This window comes from Petromyzon marinus, chromosome 30 (genome assembly GCF_048934315.1).
Source record: "Petromyzon marinus isolate PM22_M1 ecotype Great Lakes invasive population chromosome 30, UKy_Petmar_22M1.pri1.0, whole genome shotgun sequence".
NCBI classification, from domain to species: Eukaryota; Metazoa; Chordata; class Hyperoartia; order Petromyzontiformes; family Petromyzontidae; genus Petromyzon; species Petromyzon marinus.
This window is the reverse complement of record NC_133696.1, coordinates 316,457-342,378: the sequence shown is the minus strand read 5'-3', so window position 1 is coordinate 342,378 and position 25,922 is coordinate 316,457. Positions and strand designations below refer to the sequence as shown.

The window sequence follows — 25,922 nt, the reverse complement described above, 5'->3', positions numbered from 1 at the left end:
AGAGCGTGAATACACTCAAGGGTGTTGTGAATACTTTACAGTGTATTATATAATCAGCTGTGAGCTACGAGTTGCTGATGAAGACGGAGACATTAACATCACGGTCCTGTGATGCCATCATCCATAGCCGTTGGACATTGGTGGATTCCATCACTCGGTCTCCCTGGTGCATTGCCCTCCTTGGTTGCAGCTCCATCATGAAGCCTCCAAAACCACCGGTTGTCATCCCTTCTCGCGACATTGTGTTGTCCGAGCCAACTTAACACACAATTTGTCGTCTCGCTTCTCACTCATGTACACATGCAAACCCTTGTGTAGCAATTGCATGTGGGAGTCTGGTATTAATCAGTCTGTACAAATACTATTTGACTTTAAGGTGAAACATTAATGTTAGTGTGCGATGTTTGTGTACTTAACTCCATACGTGGAGTTTAGACTCTCCAAGGGTGACGTCTCGTCTGCAGAGATCAGCACCCCGCTCTCATGTCCTAGTCGGCGGCTAACGCTGCCCGGGGGCCCTGGCGCTTGGGTTCAAACCCTAGCCATGTACGGTGCCACAAGTTGGCGTGGATCTCTTCTAGATGTACTCAGCCTAAAAGCAATATCGTACCATTTATACTGCACTGTTATTACCAGCACGAAGAAGACTGGGTATGGTGCAGACTATATCATCTTATGTATCTTGAATAGGTCTTAATCGGTGCTTGCAAGCAGTGCTTAACACGTCTAGACCGCAAATGTGTATGTGGAGCTTGCAGTCGGTCAAGTTAATGGATCTCCCTGCTGAAATACGGGGCGACATGAATGCAGAATCCAAATGAGAATCCATTTCAATGTTGGCGGTTTGTGTATTGTAACTTTTGTTTTAAATTTAGCCGATGGATGCACAAGAATGTGGTGGACGCTGCCGAATGCAAATTACGGCATTGGTTATTCAATAACCCAACATTTCGGGCACCTTTGCTCGGCAATGTCAGTAAAGTCCTGCTCCTAATCACTCGCATTGGGATGCACACAACGTAGGAAAAGTAGCGCGTCGTAGGACTGTTGTGTTGATACGTCTGTTGCACGTCAATGGCTGGCGCTGAGCTCCTGAGTGGCATGAAGACGGTGCATGTGACACCTCACGGAGACTCACGGCCACGTTGTGTGTCGAGAGGCGGTGAAACGTGTGAGCTACAGTAGATGCACTTTATTGCGCGCACATGCTATTGTAACACGCGATCAGTAAGCACAAGAAGATGTGATAACCTGGTCCTTAGTAAAATATCAAAACCAGAAAACGCCGATGGGAACACCGGATTCTGCAGATTGACGCAACGTGCTTCTCGACAGTGTGTTAAATCGCGTTTTGTGTGCTGGACCCGATTTGTGTTAAATTATCAACACAAGCTAGGGGTACATCTCTTACTTTCCAGGGCATCTAAATCCAGAGAATACGGTGTTCGCCCGTTGTTAATCGGCCAAAACAACAGCTGCAGAACCGCAAGGATATTGATCTGCCGCACTTTGGACTCCGTATTTGAGCTTCCCAAGACGAGTGGATTGCGACCGCATATAATATAATTTTGGTTTAACACGTCGGCTTTTGCGACCAATATTCAGGTTTGTGGGTTAGATCGCGGTAATATAAATGTGTAGTTAAACCCGGCGAAACGTCGTACTTTAATTGTAAATGTTGTGGTTTTACTCTCCAACACACCGGTGTGCTGAACCTTATTAATTGGATGTCGGGTGGCAGCGGGTTTGACACATTTATATTTACGCGATCTAAGCCATTAAACATATCTTATGGATAGAATATATTTGACAGCTCACTCAACATAGCATACATGTCAACCCATACGGTTAACCCATATTCTTGTACAGAAAAATTGAGTTCAGGTCCATACAGCCGTTACGAGCAACCGTCAAGCAGTCGTCATCATGCGATGACGATTGCTTGTGTTGCGATCGAAACGTCGTGAAATTTGTATTGCTTTTTTCTATCTACGTGGATTTACCGAAAGACCCAAATAATTTGAATTCCTGCAGTCACGAAAGCTTTCAGCCATGTGTTGTCTATTTGTGTTTATCCCTTGTGATGAGACTGTCGGATGAACGTTAAGTTTTATAAGGGCACGGGTTGACCAATAAGATCTGAATTGGTCTGTAACAAGGTAGGCACTGATAAGGGGTTGAAAGGTATGACATGTGTTCTCCAACTGCTCATTTTACAGGGCACATAGGCAGCCTCACATTTCTGACTTAAGAAGCCGAGCATTCGGTTACACTGAAAGTCATTGCCAGATAATCTGATGATTGTTCTGTTTATTTGAGCATTTCAGAAATTCTGATGTTAAATTTGAAATGTAACGCAACAGAAAACGACACTGACAAACTTAAAATTAAACGGATTTTTGCTTGTAAATGAGGGAGGCGATGCGACGAACAGAACAAAGCTTTTGTTAGTCCTATGCTGGCACAGTCTGATTCTATCAATCAAATAACTATGATACTGCTTAGAAAACGATCCAAATGGCAAAACGCGAAAGTGGAAATATATGCTTTTTATGACAACGCGATTAGTTGAACACCAGTAATTGCCTGGCAAAACTCTTTAAATACCGATCCTGTTCCAATTATATTCGATTGTGCTATCAGCATCAGGTCACAAGGCAAAGGAATTCATTAGAATTCTCGGATCGAGCATTACACCTCACCTTGTGTTAGAGAATGGCCTACCAGATGACAATGGTAAATGACTTTGGCTTATGATCCACAAAAGGTGGTCCTGCAGACAGCATTCATCAAATGGTAATGCACCTACATTAGTTCTCTATTCCTCAGCTGGAATATTCACAATGTCGTGAAACAACTATTATTATTCTGGGACTTTTTTGTGTCGTCAGTGACCAGGCTTAGACCAACACCAACTCTCTGCAATCGAGAACCCAGTCTGATCACGGGCAACTGAGGCCCACATTTTAAATCGGGATCTCAACGTGCTTTCGGTGCCCTGATGTGGCCATTATGAATCGCCATAATAAAACATCACCGCCGGTAGCAGGCACGTATTTGAGCACCCATATCGAGGAATCCTTCTCAATCATTACCACATGCCCATAAACACGATTTGCTGCACACATGTTGATAACATCAGCAACAGCGCCACGTGTTTCACCTTCCACAGATTTACACTTTTAATGTAAACAACTCGAGTTTCTATTTTGCGTGAAATGACACCATAGTACTTGCTCAAACATGCATTTTTATTCGTGATGTCATCCGTAAACCGGTTATAGAATCATCAATGTTAAAATACCCTGATTAATCTCCATGAGTACAACGATCCAGAATCTACAATGCAGCATTTGTAAAAAATATAAGCGCAATACAACTGTACTCTTATTATTATTGCCAGTCCTCCGCTCGGTACCATCGCATAGCTCTGTCTGCAAACAGCAAACATGCATCATAGCTCGTGGCAATGTATAAGTGCCAGCGTCTCAGTTTCACTCCCATCCTACCATGGTTATCCAAGGTCATAAGATAAACTCCACTCCCATTAGCTAACGAATCCACCCCTGGATTTTAGACAATACATTATCGTCGTCAGGCATTGTCCGTTCAGAGGGATGGATGGCTTTCAACCCCCATCGACAAGAAGCAGAGCAATGCGTTACAAGTCTTCAGCATAACACTTCATTGTCCATCATCAGTACCTCCAGCCAGCCAACAAGAGATGACACGGGGCCACATAACACTTCATTGTCCATCATCAGTAGCTCCAGCCAGCCAACAAGAGATGACACGGGGCTACATTCCATGCGGCAGCAGCAGGGGGGAGGAAGCGATTTAAAGACTCGCAGTGAAGGGCGACGACGACATCTGGTACATCTGGCGCGAATGCAGTCGATAAAGAATGAACAATAAGTTAAAGAAAGCAGAGAAGACTCACACAAGCGCGAGAAGCCGAAGGACCGGATTTGGGCAGTACATCAATAATAGCCTTTGATTCAAACATATTGCACATCCTTTGGCCTATGTAAATGTACTACTACTGGTTTCACAGTCTTGGCTTAGCGGGTAGGCGGCGTATCGAGCGAGGCCGCCGCTGCTGCTGCCACGCTGTGGCCAGGGACGCGTGCAGTTTGGGGGGTGCGGAGGCACCACCACCAGGGCCGTTTGGTGTCCACCCACGCAGATAAATTCTGAGTTCCAGCTCCCTCCGTTTATAAACAGTAGACTTGTGTGTATATCTCTCATTTGAATTCCAATTCTCTCATGTATCGTTTAAAGACATCACTTTTATATTACACAAATGTGATAACGTGCATCTCAGCTATAACTGAGAGCAGTGACAAATCTTGCTGCCTAATTCACAGCACTGATTTTGTTATAACGTACCAACTGCTTATAACCGTGGAGGGCAACTTAACATGCCCGGTCGCCCACAACTCTTCAATACAGCAGTATTCAGCCATCGTTACGGTTTCTCTCAACACAATTCCCTTTCTGAGTACAATCGAAATGTCTCCCACCACCAACCATCTTGCAACTTACAAACACCTTAAACCTGTATCACCTTCCCTTGAGTATATTTCACAATACTGCAAGATCACCTCTGTCTCACACATATCAAACTCCTTCCGTAAATCGGCAACTTACAAAGACCTTAAACCTGTATCACCTTCCCTTGAGTATATTTCACAATACTGCAAGATCACCTCTGTCTCACACATATCAAACTCCTTCCGTAAATCGTCACCTATTGTATCTACTTCCTCAAATAACCACATGCTTTGTCATAAAGAAACCACGTTTAATATTTTTTTTAAAAACTACCTTACATTTTAATTATATAAAAAAAAATTACAACCAGAATTATGGATCAAACACATTTAAATTACAAAAAAATTAAAAAGCTCACTCTTTTAAAGAAGAGAGGGGCCTTACTCCATCCAGGTATTAAATCCTTGCTCATTTCAAATCTCAGGTTCTAAACCTTCACCCAACCCAAGGCAGCTAAATACCACCAGCACTGGTGAGACCTGAACCCAACAAATTGGCTTCGGTCAAAAAGCGTTGTCTGAAGAACAAGGTAACCAATCAAATCAGTGAAGCTGAGATTTAAGTCTCTACCTGCATGTCCGAACAGCAAATCAGATTTCGCCACACCTGGCGAGTTTGCACCAAGGCAATCGATCAGGAGCTTCATAGCATCCTTTCCTTTTTCATCCTAAGAATCAAAACAATATTCAAATCAATATATTCAATAAAATATATATACTGTACTTCAAGTTAAAGCCAAAATTGCTGAAAATTATCTCCATTGGCAGCCCTGAGCCAGTGGTAGTAATTCCACATTCCTATGGCGGTGGCCAGTCTACATAGGACAACCACTGTACCATATTTTATTTACATTGTCTGATATCTTTAAATACATCTAACAAAGAGTTGACCGACTGAAAATGCACAAACAAGTTTAACAGTTCACATTGATCTTGACTAACAATTTAAACCATCCTCTAAATATAAAAATAACAACACACTTAAAAGAACAGGGTCGTATTTACGACATGACAGTGTAACGAGGTGGGCATGTACATTCAGGGTGCTGCTTGCAAAGCCACTTTACGATTACCACCCGTTCTAGTATCATCATCATTAATAACTGTAGTAGTATTTGCTGTCAAATGTGACCATAAACATTGCTTTTGGCTGGGACACAGCTCAGTTGGCAGAATAACTCCCGACAATGACACACAAGCTCAAATCCTGGACAGAGCCATCGCATTCCGTCACCATCCTCTGGGGTCAGTAACACGGATACCGCTTTGTTAGGCGGCACGATTCGGTGGTAGTGTCTAAATGACATTTTTATGTTGATATATTTGACCCCGCCACAGGAATGTGGAATTTCCATCACTGGCTCAGGATCAGCAGATGAAAAAATGTTGATTAACAAAGTGATGGTGTATTAATAGGGTTTTTCCCCTTTTTTCTGGCAACAAAACTGAAACCTTTTTACGAGGATTCATGTCTGCATTAACCACAATACCTGCAGTCAAAATGCAAACAAAAAACATACTATAATATATGCATTGTCCTTGAAACTGATTGGTCCACACCAACGGACGGCTTTCTTTTGAGCCTCGACCCAATTGGTGGTCGACCACATGACGCCAGAAGACCAATCAGTTTCAGGGACAATGCATATATTATCATAGTATGTTTTTTGTTTGCATTTTGACTGCAGGTATTGTGGTTAATGCAGACATGAATCCTCGTAAAAAGGTTTCAGTTTTGTTGCCAGAAAAAAGGGGAAAAACCCTATTATTACATTTTGGTACTGGCAAAGGAGGTCTAATGATGTAAAGTTATGGTGGTTGCTCAGAAGAAAGAGGGTACACTCCCTTTTGAGCCAGTCCTCTTGATATCCCAAATACCAGGGGCTCCGTGCTGTAAGAAGTGCTGTCCTTGTGAAGGGACACAAGGACCTTCTCACTGTGCATATTCAAGATCCCTTGGCTGCTCTTTAAGAAGACAGAGCGCATGTGCCAACTCCACGTTCCAGGATAAAAGCAAATACTACACCACACGTCATCAATACAATTATCTGTCCCTTCTTCTTTAAATCGCTAACTCTCAAAAGATTTGCTCTTCCCTTCAAGGGCGCTGCTTTATTTCTGCTGGGAGATGCGCGCACCTCCACGGACATGTCCAGCATTCATATTTGAAAATAAATAAAGCTAAGTCTCTCTCCACCATACACGCGAGCGACTTCTGAATATCGGACGGCGAGACTGGCAGGGAGTGCGCAAGCAGAATGGTTTCTGTCGATGACACGAAGCACGTGACCACCACAGGTCACGCAGAAGCCACGCTTCCCACCCAGGAAGCCTTGGGAAAACTAAAAAGCCACTGGGCTACATCTCATGAAAGCAACAGAGACCGACTGCACGAGACGAAGTCATTGAAAATGACAAATGCACAGGTGCCACAACTTGAAGCCAGCAAAGGACAAGCTAAGGGCTACTAAGGCCATGTCGGCTGCTGCCAAGTGGAAAGCACCAAAGTTTCTATCGAATAAGCTCCCAGCAAATACGCACAACCACGAACGCATGTCACCCACCGCCGAGTCTGCTCACCCATAGGAAGAGACGCCGTGATACCCGGGGGTAGGCCAATGCTGGCGAGCGAGTCTATAGGTTTGGAGATAAATGCAACGTGTAATTCAGTGCGTGTATTGTATAATTCCCAGACGACGTCGGGTGTGTTTTTGAAATTTGAGTTGAAAGCATAACGTATTTTTTTAAAGTCATACTAATAATGCGGTTATGGCTTTGCTCATAAAATGCACCCGAAATGGGACTGGCCACGCCTTGTGAAATGCGAGCCTTTGAAGGTTATTTGGTTGATGGATGGATGGAGGGGGCATTTCAATTGTTCTCTGCTTGAAGAGAATAGAAAAATATGTTGCGTGGATTTCATGAAGATAACTACTGTGCTAACATCACGGGACACAATTGGTATCGACTGCCTGTGAGGAATGACTTATCATCACCATGACCTAGCATCATCATCATACCTCGTGAGGCTGCTTAACTGGGTGGTGAATCAATAGCGGTGGGCACCGTGGACCGACTCGTCACCACCACAAGAATATTCTAGAAATAGTTCGGAATGGAGAACAGCCACCAAAATGGAGCGATGAAGAGAGCTCGTTTGCAGCTGCTCAGTGAATTGTTACATCGCATATCCGTGGGAGTTGGCGACGCCTTGGGGAAACCTTCATCCAACAGTAGATTGACTGTCTGATAACGATGATTATGATGAATGATATTTCCTGGCAGTATAATTTATAACCATCTACTTTGAGCAGGGAAATAAAATGCACATTGTATCACGGTGCTTGACTTCAGTTGTGCCCCCAGAGTCCAATCGGTGACATCAAACTCAGCACTATCTGCTTGAGCTTTAAGAGTGCAGTCCATCCAACTCAGTGGTGCCCATTTCAGGGACAAGGGGAAAGCACTTTGGAGTCAAGATATCGCTCTATTCCTTGTAAGCATTCACCCGCACATCGCCGTCCTTACAACGTATGGCTAAGCTACAAAGCTTCGCTCGGGCCTGTGTCTGTACGTAAAGAATTACTCGAAGAGCTCTCTTGAGAGCCGATGTCACGAGTCAAATGTTAGCATGTCCATTGTAGGACTCACACTTCGCATACATCACACACATACACACACTCACTTAGACACAGGTATAGATTGTCTCGGTAGGAAGAAGCATAGGTCAGCGACTATATCTGCAAGCGGTAAACGTTGTAGATGATGCAAAGAAGCACAGAGTTTCTGGGATAGGCCCACGTAGCCCACCGTACGACTTGCAACTTCACAGCATCACAGACATCGCAAGGTGAAGACGAAATGGTCGCTTATGTGGGCAAGCACACACACAAAGACTCCCCGTATAGTCGTGACAGACTGTTGGGGCAAGTTCCGTTAGCGAGCAGCACCTATGAAGGCGGATGCAGCACAAGAGGGGGTGGTGTGGCTATCACCACGCCCGGCAGCATTTGTCACCCCAATAGTGATGTTTATACACCGCACCAGGTACTCAAATAAGGTTGAGTTGACCGAGGCGAGGCCCAGGACCGGTTCAGATATTTGCCCTGAAGTTGGCCGTAAAAGGGAATGAAGCTCGAGTCTCTGGGTTCATAAAGCGGTGTGATAACTGCTGCACTGCCGCTCTCCACGCACGCAGCGAGACAAACATCCTCTGTTGAGCCTCATGAACTGCCAGGGCAATTGCGATTATCAAGCACTAAGGCCAGCAAAGCCTGCAAAGGTGTGGCAAGCGACATTCCTGGCCACCTTTGTTTCCTCTCGTTAATGTGGGCCACATAACACCGAGTATTAATTCTATGCCGAGTTTGCCAAAGGGGAGTCTCAGACCAAGTTTGGTTCAGTTATTAATTTCATTGGAAATTCAGGGCCAGAAATAGAACCTGGGTAACCAGGATCATAGTGCATGTGCTAACCACGAGGCCACCACTTCACATACAGACTCACACCAACAAACAAGCAGCTACCTTCATTTCCAAAAAAGTCATCATTATTTGGAGTCGACACAAAAAAATGTACCAAAAGCAAACAATCCAAAATTATAATAACACAAATAATTAATTTAATTAAAGCCTTCCAATAATTTTTACTCCTTAACAAAAAGCAAGTGAACCTGTGGAAGTAACATTACCTGTATTCGTTCCGCATAAATAAAAACGTCTTTTTTTTGGTGATTGTGATTATGTCATTTTACGCATTTGCTCATCATGACGTCACAGCCCCAACCCATGGAAGTCGGTGCAGGCCACAGAGACCATGCGGCCGCTCACGGGCGGTGGGCCTCGCGGGCCACTATGGCTCGAAAGGAAGGCCGACCCTCGCCACAGGGACGGCCTCCTCATCTCCTGTCCATCGACGCCGCCTCTTGAGGCCGCGTTCGTCAAATCGGCCGCCGAGTCGGTCCAATCCCACGGCGCGTGCGGGAGGTGGCGGCCGGCCGCTCAGGCGTGCGACGGAGCGCCGCCGCCCGCCATCGCGTCCCGCAGGAGGCCGCGGTAGCGCGAGAACTTCTCCTCCACCCGCCGCACGTGCTCCCGCTCCTCGCGCTCCAGGATCCTCAGGAAGTTCTTGAGCTCCGGGATGGAGAACGCTTCCCACTGCACACGCGGATGCAAAGAGTTCTGCGTGCTACTGTATTCACGGGCACGCGATTATGCGCGTGCGCACACGAGCCATAAGAGCGTTCACGTGTGCACATCTGCATGTGTGTGGGTTGGTGCTTGTGGGAAGCACAGAGATGGAAGCAGTACAGTACAGCAATGGATTTTTCTGTACATTCCACCATGTAGCCCCTCGCAGCCAATGGCAACTCCCTGTCTGTGCATGCCCGTCGGCCACCTGGGCACTGTCCAGGCTCACTCAATTCCTGCTTAGTTTCCGAGACGAGATGGGACGAGATGGGACACATTCCGTGTGATGTTGTCATAGGCACACAACCAAAAGACAAAGATTCCCCGTGTAGCCTTAACATATTGTTGGGGCAAGTGCTGTTAGCGAGCTCCTATGAAGAGCAGATCAGCACGAGGGGATGGGTGGCCAACACCACGCCCGGCCACCTTTGTCTCCCTAGTAATGTTACACACTACAACAGGTACTAATTTGAGGCTGAGTCTACCTAGGGCTAGGGGAGGCCTACACCATCACACGTGCACAACCCCACAGAGGCATGCAAGCACAGTCACAGAAATTAAACATTTAACTTCGATTTGTGTTCGTACATCATTTTTGATTTGTCGAGTGACGCAGTTTTTGTGTTGGTTCCGATGCTATTTGCTTAACTGCTGCACCTGATTGTATTTGTATTGCTTTTGTGATTGTTAACCGAGGTGAACAAAGATCGGATAGTCTCTCCCACTCACGATAACTTCTCTGGTCTCGTTCTCCTGCAGGAGGAAGCTGAGCGCGTTGGGGTCGGGCCCGGCGAGCAGCCTCACCAGCAGCGGCCGCTCCGCGTCGCCCAGCTTGCGATGGCAGCCTGCCAGACACAGAGCAGACGCACCGTGAGGCGTAGCGGCACCGCCACCACGCTCCTGTTGTTCTTCCGAGCGTGCAAATGTAGCCGTGCGGGATGTGAAGCCAAAGGGACTGCGTCACAGTTTAATGCGCTCAATGGAACAGGTCAGGTTCAGATGGCAAGGAAGTTGTTTATTTAACGTGATAGGCTATCACAGCCGATATCATGATTCATAATTCATTTTTGGGGAAGGTGAGGTAATGATCTGGCTAAATTTATGCCGTGAAACCCTCCACCACCCAATATAGCCACCACGCAAATGAAATGTCCACGTGTACAAGTGTTCAACGTGTCAAGCGTCATTTCAGCTCACCGACAAGTTAGATATGACGGTCTGCTTGGAACTGCGTCAAGCATCTTCAGGTAAGCCACCAGGAAGTCGGAGTGACGCACGTGGAATGTGCACCACACACTCTGACTTCCTGTACTTCACCTTTTTGGCCGGAGGTTACCAAGACATCGTGATTGCATTACATCTACGCCGCTCGTCGAACGGGCTATCCCTGTGCAATCGCAGCGGAACGAAGCCACTTGAGCCGGGCTCCACCTCCGTGTCTCCTGGCCGGCGCTCAGGAATGGCTGGCGTCTGCATGCAGCGGCGGCGTACCCAGCCCTCGCTCCTTCCCCGCTCCCAGCCGCCTTCCTTAAATAGGCAACGTGCTGTCCCAGCCAGCCGGCACCGCCAGCTGGCCGGCTGGGGGGTTCCCACCTGTCCTGGATTTTCCAGGACGCCAATAGTTTTGGGGTAGTTGCTGCCCTAAGAAATATTTAAGTTTTCCCGGGGGAAGTGAAAGTCCCGGTTGTTGTCAGATGCATAATAACAACAATGATATTACGCCACTCTGGACAACGCGATTATTCGCAGTAATGTACCCTTCTGTACCGTAACATATTCTCATTCTCATGACACGTGTACATTTTTTTGGTACCGCAGAGGTGGTAACCCTCACCAGCTGGCCAGACAGGCAGCCAATCAGGCAGCTTTGGGAATAAGGAGCGTGCTTAGAAATCTGCGGCAGCCCTAAGTCCCAAAGGCAAACGAGGGTGCCGGATAAGCGCCGTTCGACATTGTCCGCGTGTCTGATTGCAGCTGTGTGGGTAACGCAGCTTAGGTGCATCTGATATTTTAAGGGGTCTGTTGACAGTGCCTGAAACGTGGACTTGAAAATCTGAGAATTATTTTCCACCACTGTCAAAATGAGCACAACCTTAAAGCAGGAGATGATACTCACAATGAAAGACGCACCAACAGTGTTCATTATTCATCTGGTTCAGGTGGCATTGCAGGTAGAGCACATGGCTCACATTTGGAAGGTGAAACGTTCAAATGCAGTCGGGGACAAAATGAGCCCATCATCCCTCTATCGTTTGTAAAACAAGTACCACTTTGTGGACAGTCAACATCGGTCGTCCTACAGATAAACACCACCGACTCTTGACCACTGTGACATTTGAGCCAAGAGAACCTTTCAATTACACTTTTGACTCTTTTCTGGGCTAAGCCTCTTGAATGACCCGTTTTGGTGAAGGTATTTTCAACAAAAGCCTCCAACTTCCTGCGTGGAATTCCGCTGTTTAACCTTGATTTGTAGCAATGGCCCCCGGAGGTCATGAGCCAAATGGAAAACTACGAAAATTGTACGGAGTTTCACATTCGGCACATATTTGATCAAACTTAAATTAGGTCACCGGTGTTGTTGAGCTTTTTAGAAAAATGTTCTATCCTAAAATTGTCAATTATCATTAAATAAGATGCCATTTAATCCCAAGTGACTCTGACACAATAAACACGTGTAAGGCATGACACGTCTGTAATGCAGTACTTATTGAAGGGTTGGTGGATCATGCAGATATCATGTTGTGCTTGAGACCTGGAACCTTTTGGGCTGAGGTGGCAGTACAGCAAGAAGGTTTCCTGCAGCAGTTTATAAAATTACTCAGTATAAAATTACCAAAATCCCATCATCCATCCATGGTTGATAAATGAGTAACACTGAAAGTATTTTGTGTGGGGCACGTGTGCAGGGTGGCGGTGGGGGGCACCGAGACGGCGGACAGGGCACCCAGCGAGGGAGACCCAGGGGAAGACCTCGAGCCAGACGGTTGAATTTTATTGAGCAGACCTCGGAGGTCAAATATGAACTGTGCGACAGTACTAGGATCTGGAAATAGGCAAGAAGTGACGGCAATGTGTGGCAGCATCGGTGGCACTGGCCCTGATGACTTCTTGATCTCAAGGAGAATATCGCGTCGGAAAAAAATGTGCGCACATCAGGGAACGGCAGTGACCAGTCTCTCAAATTCGGTCAGCACTCTTCCCCTTCCGTAAAAACTAAGATAATTAATCAGTGTCAACATCAGCAGTGGGAAGATAAAAGCAGCTGGGCATAAATTGCACTGAACACCACCTGTACTGCCCTTCATAGCTGCTCGCAAACAGCCCTTGCCTGACAATTGATGAGATTGGAAGCACTGTGTGCGTGCGTGAGTGCGTGTGCACACGTGGGCTTATGTGTCCACACATGCTCTGGCATTACGGACGGCTCATGTAATTAGTTACGATTCGTTAAGTCAAGGTGGTGTGATGCAGAGCGTTTAATCGGAGAGTCAAGGAAATTCTGGAAAGTATGCGCTCGGAATTCCAGATGCTCTTGCCATATGCGCAGCGTGGAAAAGACTGGGGGTTGTGAAAGACTGAAGTCATCAGGTATGCAGACTGATTAAAACTTAAATCATTTTTTACACAACCTCAGGAATAATACCACTCAATAATTATTAAATACATGCATCAAGCTGCATTTGCACAAAACGATTTGAACTCAATTTTACATTGCACTTAACTCCGCAATTATCATCTACACAAAGCGCCGGGGCTGCAAAGGCTACCACCGAACTGTGGTGGAGTCGGCACGACGCCTCTGCCATTGTACAGCAACAGCAGCAGCAGCCATCGTCACGTGACAAGGGCACACGCTCACTCGCACGCTCACATCCACAGCCTCTCGATACTTTGGAATAATTTTTTCCAATCCACCGTTTTTCTCTTTTGCGTGATTTAAACTCCGAAGCCTTAAACGACGGGGAATGTGCTTAACATGCCCTAAAACAACACCGTGTGTGTCGAGAGATGGTTTAAGAGACCTGTGTGCAGTGTGAAGCCACGTGGCCATAAAGGGGTTTGTTTGTGTCAAGGGATTTCGGGCTGTACACACGCGGAGTTTACTTACACAGATCCCCCATTAGCCTCGGAGACCACGGGGGAAAGTGCTGTTAAGGAGCACCTATTAAGGCCGGAATTGGAAAAGAGCTGGGTGATGTGGGCAGCACCACACAAAGCTGACTGCCTTTGTCTGCCAAGTGGCGATGTTTACACACCACACCAGATACTACTCAGTTGAGGCTGCTTCAACCTTACGCAAAAAGCAATGTACGGTAAAAATTCGTATAGAGTACCGCCATTCACGCAAATGCATCTGACAGCGCTGCGTAATCTGCAACGCACGGAGGTGCATATGTTATAAAGATGTTTTCAGCCAATTAATTATGAGCGTTTATATATGTGGGAGTAAATCGGAGCAGTTGGAGAATACCTACGCGTGTGAGGTGGCAATGCTCTATCCCGTACAGACAGGACAGATGGAGCTTAGTCAGGGGGCGTACCGTTTCATCGTCCTGGCAATGCAATGCATTGCGGAAATTTAGATGGTTCCCTGCGCGTATCGCGAGCTTAGGAATCAATATCACTTGATGCGTCAACACATCGCTACACGCCCTGCACCTGTGCATAGCTGGTCAGGTGGCACCACAACCAGCTGGGAAGTTCACTCGGCCTCTCATCCATCATCGTTCAATAAAATTAGTACAACTTTGTTCAAAGACAACAGTGGCTTTGCTATGAATACTGGGCCACTTCACGGGAATGTGGAATTTCCACCCCTGGCCTAAATTCTCCGACAAAGACGCGCAGGCCCCGAGGGAGTCGGCCGCCGTGCCTTCGCTCGCCTGAGCGGGGGAATCGCCTCCATCGGGGTTCTCAACGATTTGGCCGAACACGGCGATGGGGGGACCCTCCGGCAAAGAACCACGGGAAACTGCCGAAGCGTCCCTGCAGGGAGCGAAGATCGCAAGCGACGAGGACGCGTCGGGCTAAGCGGAGCTCACCCTGTCCGTCGCGCTGTGTGCACTTGAAGAGGGCAAAGCGTGGCTGCAGGGAGTTGCCGCTGCGGAAGCGAGCGACCAGGGCCTCGGACACCTCCAGGGCGCTCGTCCGGCTGCTCAAGTGAACCTGGGATATGCCGGCAGCGCCGCGGGGAGGGGAGCGCGCAGAGTTAATTAACAAATAGAGATGGGGTATACGAAGACACTTCAAGCACAGAGAGAATCTGCGCGACACAAACTCTCTCCTCTCGTCATCACCGGCAGACCTCGACATTGGCATTTAGTTTCCTGAACGTATCGCCACTTCCATCGCACGCGACAGAAGAAGAGAAACGGAGAGGAGAGTCGGTCAGCCACAGGAGGAGAAAAGCGAGGTTAGGTTCGGTGCTGGGATAGGGTCAGGGGTTAAGTTTCGTGCTAGGTCCTGATTGGCTACCATGGTAATCGAAAGCGGTCAGACTGGCTGTCAGGGCTATGGTAGACTGGGGTTCAATAGGCCAGTGCCAGTTTACCACTCCCCTCTGTCACCGACCGTGGCCTTGTCGCTTGCCACCCTATTCTCATTCAACCTTTGTGGTCGCCAGCGCCGTACCTGCTTAGTGCTCTCTCCGCTACGTGCCGAGCGCCTCTTGAGCTTGCGGGCAGCACCGGTAGCGCCGCCGCCGCCATCACCGCCGCTCTCCCGGCCAGCTCCAGCTTCCCTCTCGGAGCCGTCGACGCTGCGGAACTTGAGCTGCACCTCGATGAATCCCGTGAAGCTGCCGTCCGGTTGCTGGAGGGGATGCGGCCGTCCGGAACAAAGGGAGCAAGGACACGCAGCAGGTGAGTGGAGCCGCGGTGGGGCGCCACCAGGGTCGCCGCCGCGCTCTGGCATTAGCCTGGCGAACCCACGCGGGTGGCTGCCACTCCGAGTGGGGGTTTGCCTCTGCCCAAAGACGCCTTGCGGTGAAGGTCGGTGTGCTTGTTGAGGTCAAGAGGGTGGCTCTATCAAGAACGCACGACTCCTTACCGCTGTCACTATTGCGACACGGTTGGCCACGTACTGCACAAATGAAGTTCAACATACGTACATTGTGAACGAATGAGACTGTTGTTGTTGTCGTTGTATACACGGACGCGACACGTGTGCATGCGCGGGTCGGTGGCTCACGGAGCGTCTCACCAGCGTCATGTGCGCGCTGCGGGGTGCAGCGTGGTTGAACGAGGAGATCTTCTCCTCCGCCTCCTCACGAGGCAGCTCCGCTTTCGTCGAGGGCGGCTCCACGTTCCCATTCTGTGACGTTTGCACGATAAACCGGTCAGCCGATCGACCGTCCTCGGTGTGGCGCGCAGCACATCAACAGGTCTAGTGCTCGGGGCTGTACATAAAATGTGCAAGAATGCTCATCGCCTGTAACATGTACAAGACGTTTGTTTTAAATTATAGAGATCAATTGCTGAAATCGAAGATGGCTTGCAAGCGTTGAAGAGTGGGCCTAATATCATGAGTGAGCAATTGCAGGGCTGTGACAAAAAGCAAGCAGGCTTGGTCCGGATTCGATGCTGAAGGGGACGATGAAGTCCGGAGGCTGACAGAGCGGCCACCAAAGGAGAGAATGTGCACGACAGCACGTCCACCGTGGAGATGGAGTGGTGGAATCAGGGTGGTGTATGTGTGTGTACATCCTGACGGGATTGTCACATAGCGGGACTTTGGTTGATGGAAATGGATTTTTGGGAAACCATTCACCCAGCAGTGGAATGATCACGGGTGACGACGATAATTATGACCACAACACTACGCGCTGCCTGCTTCACAGCGGATCTTAGAGATCCCTGAGTAGGCCGTTTGTGTGCCAGCGTCAAGGTTACATTTGTGAAATTTGAAAACTACAATACCCGCAAATGAATCAATTGGGACTGTACTCAGCAAGCATCACTCTCTACTGAAAGAGGAAATTCCCGGGTCACTCATGAAAATTACTCATCTTTAAACTTGATGAGATTCTTTGGTTATTTCGGTAAAGTCACGTAGATAGAAAATACAAACAAAAAACCCACGACGTTTCGATCGCAACACAAGCGGTCGTCATCAGGAAAAGGGGAGGGGTTCGCCGCCAAAGGCAAACTGTTTATAAAGGTTCAGAGATGGGCGTAGTCCAAGTGTGTCAGAAGCATGGGCGGGCAGCTGATGTTAATGTAGGAGAAGACAAGGGGGGAGGGGGTAGAGATAGGGGGCGAGAGAGGGGGTAGAGATAGGGGGGGAGAGAGGGGGTATAGATAGGGGGAGAGAGAGGGGTTAGAGATAGGGGGAGAGAGAGGGGGTAGAGATAGGGGGCATTGCACCCACACTGCTGACGGTGGAGGTTGACAAGAAAACACAAATCAAGTCATGACCCAAAGTGGTTGATGACATCTTTCCAATGATTCCTCAGTTTATAACCATCCTCTCGGTTGAAATTGTGTCTGTGTTTGTATATATGGATGGCTTCATGAACGAATCTTTGTTGATAGCCAGTAGGCTTGCAAAGTACCATCGTCTTAGAGAAATCTATTTCGCGTGAGCAATCATTTACACGTGCACTCTCACTACGTCATACACTTACAATCACTCACCCAAGAACATTCAATGTCATGCATTCCCGTGATTTTACTGGGCATACAATTCACATTCGTATTCAACGGCATCATTTACTCTCGTATCCATGCACAGAACAAGTTTGTGTGCACACACTAAATGTGTCATTCAACATTCATCCCCATTCATCTCCACACCTCTTGCATCGCTCGCAAACAGCACTACCCTATTCACACATCGGCATCGGGCGACTCCATTCAGCGGTGGCATTTAGTCGCTGAGCAAGGAGAGATGGCTCAACTCGTTGGCGTGTTCGTTAACGAGCCATTAGGCTCACAGTTCAAGTCCCACAGTCTCCCGGTAATTTCCATGGGAGTGTTATTAGCAAGTGCTGTTGTTTGTGCTCTATTGGATATTAGAGACCCACTGGCTGGTTGCTGTGCGGGAGTGAGCCACTGCGTAGAACCACATTGTCTTACAATCACGTCTCCAGGTTCAATTGAGCCATGCGTGGCGCTCATTTGTGATGCGATTGACATGGAGTGGTGGTGTATTTGGTATTTGCCTCTTTCTTACAGTACCATCACACAGGCGCCGTGTGTCACAGAGGGACACAGTCCCGTTAGCAGGGGGCGATGTTGCTACTAATATTTTGTATTTGGACCGCGATGCCAGTTCACAACCTTATAATTGTACAAAGAGAGCTTTAACCACATCACAGCTGGCCAGATGTTTGAATAAATCCCCAAGATTAGATTACTTACAGATAATTTACTGAGAAAACTACCTGTTCCCGAGTTAATCCAGTTTACTCCAGTCTCCCGCAGAAGGAGATAATGGACTTTGCCTCAGCTAAATAAAGGACTGTGAACCGAGTTATCCTCAATACCAACATAGCCTTTCTTTGACAGATGATAAATAAATAAAGTACCCCTGGGTGGTGCATAATGAATGAATGATATTCATAATTTACAAGTTATTTTAAATAAAATTGCATATCCTCCCTCCTCAGCTATTTCCGGTAAATGTTTAATTCGCAAATTAATTTCATTCAAATAATTAAAAAAATGTTTACATTGTCGAAAAATAAATAAGGGATTGCTAACCTTTCCTTTCCCTAGAGCATTACTGGAGCTGCGCTAAACGGTCAGGCGAAGGCGCAGCATTGCAACTGCTCACTTATGGCACTGCTTGCGGAAGAGACCTCCACCGGTGCTCGAGGGAGCCATTCCGAAGAGTATTTGGCCTCCTCTTCCACGCTTGCCAGACGTCTGTCTGTAACGCTCTTCCTTCCGATATTAGGAAACCACTGGAGCTATGCACTTTTAAATCTATATTGAAAACTAATTTTTGTTTAAACTGCTTTTTGTGTTTAGTTTGTTGTCCTTCCCCCACACCTCCGAATAACCCGGTTGGCTATGTACGGTGCGAAAAAAGTTCAACATGCATATATACGTTCGTCTGTGAAATGGTGGAGGTAACTGACACTTTACCCCACCGCACGCATCCCACCAAAGGAGTGACGGTGGTGAACCCATTCACACCGCTGGGTGGACAGCGGCGGCGCGGTAGGGGACAGAGGGAGGGGGTCCCAGAAACGCGCCGCGGCGCCAGGAGAACAAATCACGAACCGGCGACCTCCGGATTGCAGCGCCCGTGAGCAGAGCGTGAACAGCGCTGTGGAGGCGTGATCATTGTTTAATTCGTGTACGAATGAAAACAAAATAGGATCACATCTGCTACTGAATGGAGGAATTGCCCCATCCACTGGCACAGGGGCTGATCGAGTGATTGTTTAATTAAATGGCCTGCCTGGCTGCCTTCATGACGAGTTTGACCCCCGTGGATTTGAGACGCCTGCTGCTCAGCCTGAAAGCTGCGTTGCTCCTTAGAAGGCTCCAATAACGACACGGTAAACCCAACGCCAGAAGAGGTGCATGGATTCCTTTCTCAAATGGCCCAAGTAAAAATTCTTAAATTCATTCACTTCCACCCGAAAAGGTAACTTTATTGTGATCGTTCATTTATTTTGTGGCAGTCTTTACAGCAGGCGTGCACAACACGTTTGAAATAAAATACGATCTGATGAACCGGTCACCATTCAGGGTCACAATTTCGTTTAAGAATCCACTTTTGTTGTTTGAACCTAGCTCACGTCGTTTCTGTTCTGTCGGAGCGGAGGAGCAGTGGTTAGCTCATTGCTCTGTGAACACGACAGTGTGAGTTTGTTTCCCGATCATGGCTAGCAATTAGAGTACAGAGGTTCTTTGCAAGCCATCTGGCTACCATGAGAGATTCGTTCATGAGGCTATCCACATATACAAACACAGAGACAATTTCAACCGAGAAGATGGATTCTGGCTTAGCAATCATTGGAAGGATTTGATCAACCATTTCGGGTCTTAATTGATTGATCACGCTTAAGGTGGCTTTCAGACCGCATCCATTATTTTTCGTCTCCCCCCTCCTGTTTTCCGAACATAGATGGACTCATATTCTTAGTTTTTTCGGTAAAGTCACGTTGAAGAGAAACAACAAAATAACAAAATATATATAAAACAATAACAAATTCTCACGACGTTTCGACCATAACTCAAACGGTCATCATCAGGTGTGTCGGTTTGCATAAATTTATTTTGAAAACGGCATATTTATTTATATATATATATAAAAATAACGTTTGCGTCACGCGCAACGATTGGCTGTTTGCCAGGACTAGTCCATCTATTTTTGAAAAGAGGAGGGGGGAGACGAAATTTGTTTTTATGTATGCTGTCTGAAAGCCACTGTAAGCGTGAACAATCAATCAAGAACTGAAATGATTTATCAAATCTTTCCAATGATTGCTAAGATAGAATCCATCTTCTCGGTTGAAATTGTCTCTGTGTTTGTATATGTGGATAGCCTCATGAACGAATCTCTCATGGAAGCCAGATGGCTTACAAAGAACCTCCGTCTTGGAAAAGTCAATGGCATGTGAGCCTACTGAATTAGAACAATGATCTGCTACGGCCGAGGTGTTGGTCCTACCGTGTTTAAGGTCTGCTTTATGTTCACGAATGCGGTCCGAGATATGGCGTTTGGTTTCTCCAATGTAACTACTACCACAGAGGCAACTTAGTTTGTAGACACCAGGGTATTGTATGTCCGGAATCACATCTTTTACAGACGGAACCAGATCACGGATTTTATGTAATGTGTTGAAACGGACCTGGATCTTGTGTTTATTCAAGATTTTGGAGATCTTTTTTGTGATCCCAGCAATGTAGGGTAAAGTGATGGTTTTGAAAGGCTCCTCAAGAGGGTTCTTCTTCATGGTTTGAGTGATAGCTTTGCGGATTGTATAGTCGGAGTAACCATTAGCCCTAAGAGCTTGGTGTACGTGCTTGAGTTCACTGCTTATGTGTTCCTGGTCGGATATGCATTGGGCTCTATGATACAGAGTCTTGATGAGAGAATTCTTCTGTGATGGATGGTGGTGGGAATCCGGTTTCAGATAAGCATCCGTATGGGTAGCTTTCCTGTAGACAGAGTGGCTCATTGAACCATCAGGTCTCTTTTTAATTAGGACATCCAAAAAAGGTATCTTGCCATCTATTTCGACTTCCATGGTAAATCTGATGGCTGGGTGTATGGAATTGATGTGGTCGAAGAATTGGTCTAGAGCAGGCCGGCCATGTGGCCAGATGACAAAAGTGTCATCCACGTACCTCTTCCATAAGGTTGGGCGCAGAGTGGCAGTCTGGATGGCGTCAGTCTCAAATTTCTCCATGAAAATGTTAGCTATAACTGGAGAAAGGGGGGAGCCCATTGGGGTGCCCTCAGTTTGTTTGCAGAAAGTTCCATTCCAAGTGAAGTATGTATTGGTTAAACAGTGTCTCACCAGGGGGGGTACCTCAGTGTTTAGTCCTTGATGAACCAAGTCTTCAATGATTGCAATGGTGTCAGGTACAGGAACCTTGGTGAATAAGGAAACTACATCAAAACTGACAAGCAGGTCGTCTGGGGACAGGGAAATACCCTTGATTGTTGATACCAGGTGAGTAGAATTTTGTACCGCAGAAGTGGTCTTTCCAGTGAAAGGACGCAGGATTTCAGACAAAAAACGAGCTAGTTTGTAGGTGGGGGAGCTGATAGTAGAGACTATGGGACGAAGAGGTGTATCAACTTTATGTATTTTTGGTAAGCCGTATAATCTTGGTGGCCTGGCAGCAGAAGGTTTCAATGAAAACTGTTTAGATTGATCAATTAATGCGGTTGAATCAGAAATTATTTTGTTGGTTTGTGTGACAAGGCTGTTGGTGGGATCTCTTTTTATTTTTGTATAACTACCATCGTCGAGTAATTCTTTAATTTTGTTGTTGTATTCTATTTTATCCATGATAACAGTAGCATTGCCTTTGTCAGCTGAGAGAACTACAATATCATTCCTCTTTTTTAATTTATATAATTCAAAACGCTCATTTTTGCTGAGGTTGCTAGCTGGCATCTTAGCTGGGATCACAAAAAAGATTCCAAAATCTTGAATAAACACAAGATCCAGGTCCGTTTCAACACATTACATAAAATCCGTGATCTGGTTCCGTCTGTAAAAGATGTGATTCCGGACATACAATACCCTGGTGTCTACAAACTAAGTTGCCTCTGTGGTAGTAGTTACATTGGAGAAACCAAACGCCATATCTCGGACCGCATTCGTGAACATAAAGCAGACCTTAAACACGGTAGGACCAACACCTCGGCCGTAGCAGATCATTGTTCTAATTCAGTAGGCTCACATGCCATTGACTTTTCCAAGACGGAGGTTCTTTGTAAGCCATCTGGCTTCCATGAGAGATTCGTTCATGAGGCTATCCACATATACAAACACAGAGACAATTTCAACCGAGAAGATGGATTCTATCTTAGCAATCATTGGAAAGATTTGATAAATCATTTCAGTTCTTGATTGATTGTTCACGCTTACAGTGGCTTTCAGACAGCATACATAAAAACAAATTTCGTCTCCCCCCTCCTCTTTTCAAAAATAGATGGACTAGTCCTGGCAAACAGCCAATCGTTGCGCGTGACGCAAACGTTATTTTTATATATATATATATAAATAAATATGCCGTTTTCAAAATAAATTTATGCAAACCGACACACCTGATGATGACCGTTTGAGTTATGGTCGAAACGTCGTGAGAATTTGTTATTGTTTTATATATATTTTGTTATTTTGTTGTTTCTCTTCAACGTGACTTTACCGAAAAAACTAAGAATATGAATTACTGCAGTCACGAAAGCTTTAAATCAAAATAGATGGACTCGTCCATCTGAGCAAACTGCCAAATCGCTCTCTGTGGTGCTAACGGTAAAAAACCGCCACTTTTTTCAAATTTTCTTGTTGTGGTTTTCACACCTGATGATGATTGCTTGTGTTGCAGTTGAAACGTCGTGAGAATTTTATTGTTTTATATTTTTATTATTTTATTGCTTCCCTTCTACGTGACTTTACCGAAAGAACCAATAATATGAATCCCTGCATTAACAAAAGCTTTAAATCAAAATTTTGATGGGTTACGTTCAGGTCGATTTGTAAACAACAAAGACCGGCCGCCTACAATTCTGACCCCGGATCTCAGTGTTGCTGGGCTCAGTGCTTCGATGTGGGCATCACGCTCCTCGTGAGTCCCCTCTTTATTTATAATCAAGCAGCACGGTGTCTGGGGACGCTCTCTGGACCTTCAGCAGGTGTACGGAGCCACCCCTTGGTGAGGGTTATGAGAACGCTGCCGCTATCGTGGCAGCCCCGGAGCTAATACCCCCGTCTGGGCCCGGACACGTCCGACAGTTTGTAGCCACCCGCACCTTGGCCTGTCGCCACCGCTTCTGGTCTCCGTGGTTTGGTTTCAGAGACCGGTTCCTTCCTCACGGCAGCACCGCAGTGCCATAGCACAGCGTGGCCCGGCGGTGCCGCCGTCACCGTGATTGAAGTGCTCGGATCGCAGTCGCAAAGGTTACAGATTCAAGCGATGGTTTGGGGTCGGTTCTGCCCATCATACCCTTTCTGATTCTGATACCTACAGCTACGATGACATAGACCGCTCTGGAGGAAGTTAACTAGGACTGGTCCTGGTAAAGCGAACAACATACCGCACCATGAACCAAGTGAACAGGGTTCACCTTGTGACCATAGCTTCCACATCAGTGGCAGTGATAACTGAACTGGACCTGGGCTCTGTGCTGCCAGCCCACACTGACCAGCATGGTGAAGTATGGTCACCCCCTCCCCCACCCCACTGCACAACTCACACAGCATGGGGAGGCGTTCATCCAGGATTCGACTGACAACGGGCTGTATATTATTGTAAGATGTACATATTTTACCAGCATAAGACCTCTTTATAAATATTTAATTACCGTCAATTTTAAAAAGATATTTAAACCACACAATACTAGTTTGTGATTGGGGACCCAACCGGGGCTCTGGCTGAATCGTGTTAACGCTACTGGGTGTGGAATGCAGTTGTCACAATTTTACATTAATTGTGTTTGAGACACCTCTCTGTGATGGAAAAACACATTCCTGCCATAGTGATACGTGTGGACAATTCTAGACATGCAGGGGCAATTAATGACACACGAGTGTGTGTGAGAGAGATAAAATAAGAGCAGAAAGGCACGGCTTTGACTGGAGAGTGAACGATTCAGTGGTATAATAGCAGCTGCTACGCTCTAACGGGCGTTGGGCAATCTTCACCTCTTCTCATGTTCCTGAGATCATCGTGAAATTCTACATTCGAAGAAATTGCTTTTGGTTCTCATGAGGTATGGTATTTGTATATGTCATAGGGCCTGGCATAAACATACATGAGGGAAAAGGGAATGAGCAGGGTTAGAGCTATTGTAGAGTTATAGAGCTGTTGATTGAATGGAGCGCAGTAATATTTTTAGAGCGGCATTACATCACACGTCTGCCATAGGAACGTGGAATTTCCGTCCCCGGCTCAGAGCCACCAAGAAAAATGAGCAACGCCCCATTGCTCATTGGAGCAAGGTTACATTTATAACTGGACCTCTAACATGATTTCAAGATTCTAAGATGTAAATCTGAGACTCGATTAACTTTGCTAAATCCTCATTTACCACTGCATTCACGTTGCTCTACAACTCTCCCATGTTGTCGGGTCGTGCCAGGCGCCGTTCTGCACAATGTCTCACGTTTTGCTCTACGTGTTGGGAGCTTCTTCAGCAACTGAACAGGTAGTTATTTGGGTTGTATCGCGAACAAAACACGTGGTACAACCGGAAAACCATATCTATCTTGAGAAATACGTGCATATTACCTTTTAAATATGGAAGAAAACAAAAGGCACTCAAATTGCTGAGCATCAACACAAATATAACAATGCCCCATACCCAAGTAATGGTCATCTTTGGGTCACAATCGGTACAATAAAACCCACATGCCCTGCCGCAAAACAACATTTGCTTTTGACATTGCAGTGGCAGCTTTCAACACCGGACATCCTTGAAAGGTCCCCATTGCGTGCATCCCATCGGAAAATCTCTGCTCTTGTCTTCACTCCTCTTATCAGTTGAAAGACAGGAGGGTTGAGGTGTGTTTGTTTGTCACTTATTTTATTGTTCGAGTCTAGTCGCAGATAGAGAGATGTGCACGCAAAGGACATACAAAGGTCCCCCGTGCAGCCGTTACAGGGGCAAGTGCTGTTAGCGAGCACGAGGAGGGGGAGGCGTGGCTAGAACCGCGCCCGCCCGGCCGCCTGTCTCCGTAGGCCTGATGATAATTCCACACCACACCAGGGGCTCAATTGATGCCGAGTCGACCTAGGGGAGGCCTAGGACCGATTCACGTTATAACAACTTCTTGTGACCACGGCAAAGACTCAAACTTGGGTGGCCAGGTTCGTAGTGCAGCGTGCCAAGCACGACGCTACAGCCCCCCCCCGCCACACTGCGACTGCGTGCGTAAAACACAAAGCTCCCCCATAGAGCCTTCAACACACACACCACGCATTCATCATTCACCAAGATTAAGATCAGCAGCCATGCCTTCAAACATACGTACAAACAAACACGCATACGCAAGCACAACAGAAAAGTATGAAAGATAAAGGTCACCATTTCAGCATCGCACATTGTTGGGACAAGTTCTGCAAGCGAGCACATATTAAGCCCAGTACGTCACTTCAAAGGTGGTGTGGCGAGCACCACACCCAGCCTCTGTCTCCCCAGTGTGAATGTCAGACACCAGTTTCCACCAGTGTCGTGCATCATCGTCATCATCAGAAATGGTCAATCCACTGCTGGATGAATGCCTCCCCAAGCCATCGCCACCCTCTGTTTACACTGTAGGATCGTGTGCGGTACAACAGTTGTGCATTGGGCCCAGGCCATTAAGCTCTGAGGGCAGAGCCTGATAACGATTGTGCCGCTTCTGAACAGCCATGCTGTTAGCAAGTGCCTATGGCACTTGACGTTATGCACGAGGAGAAGGAAGAGTCTTTGCTTTGCATCCCCGGTGCTGGTGACATCACAGCAGAGGCTGCACTCACAGTGGCAAGGTCAAGCACACAAG

At 46.8% G+C, this 25,922-nt stretch overlaps 1 protein-coding gene across 1 annotated transcript in view; it reads right to left on the bottom strand.

The window, feature by feature from the left end:
* Positions 1-1,177: 1,177 nt before the first annotated feature.
* Positions 1,178-25,922, bottom strand: part of LOC116947412 (ras association domain-containing protein 1-like) — a 51,403-nt gene continuing 26,658 nt past the window's right edge. The window contains exons 3-7 of the mRNA XM_032963102.2: positions 15,947-16,057; positions 15,377-15,556; positions 14,788-14,911; positions 10,472-10,587; positions 1,178-9,709 (exon numbers count right to left, since the gene is read on the bottom strand). Of these exons, the coding sequence (XP_032818993.1) occupies positions 9,554-9,709; positions 10,472-10,587; positions 14,788-14,911; positions 15,377-15,556; positions 15,947-16,057 (687 nt within the window). The 3' untranslated portion in view covers positions 1,178-9,553. The remainder of the gene's footprint in view (positions 9,710-10,471; positions 10,588-14,787; positions 14,912-15,376; positions 15,557-15,946; positions 16,058-25,922) is intronic.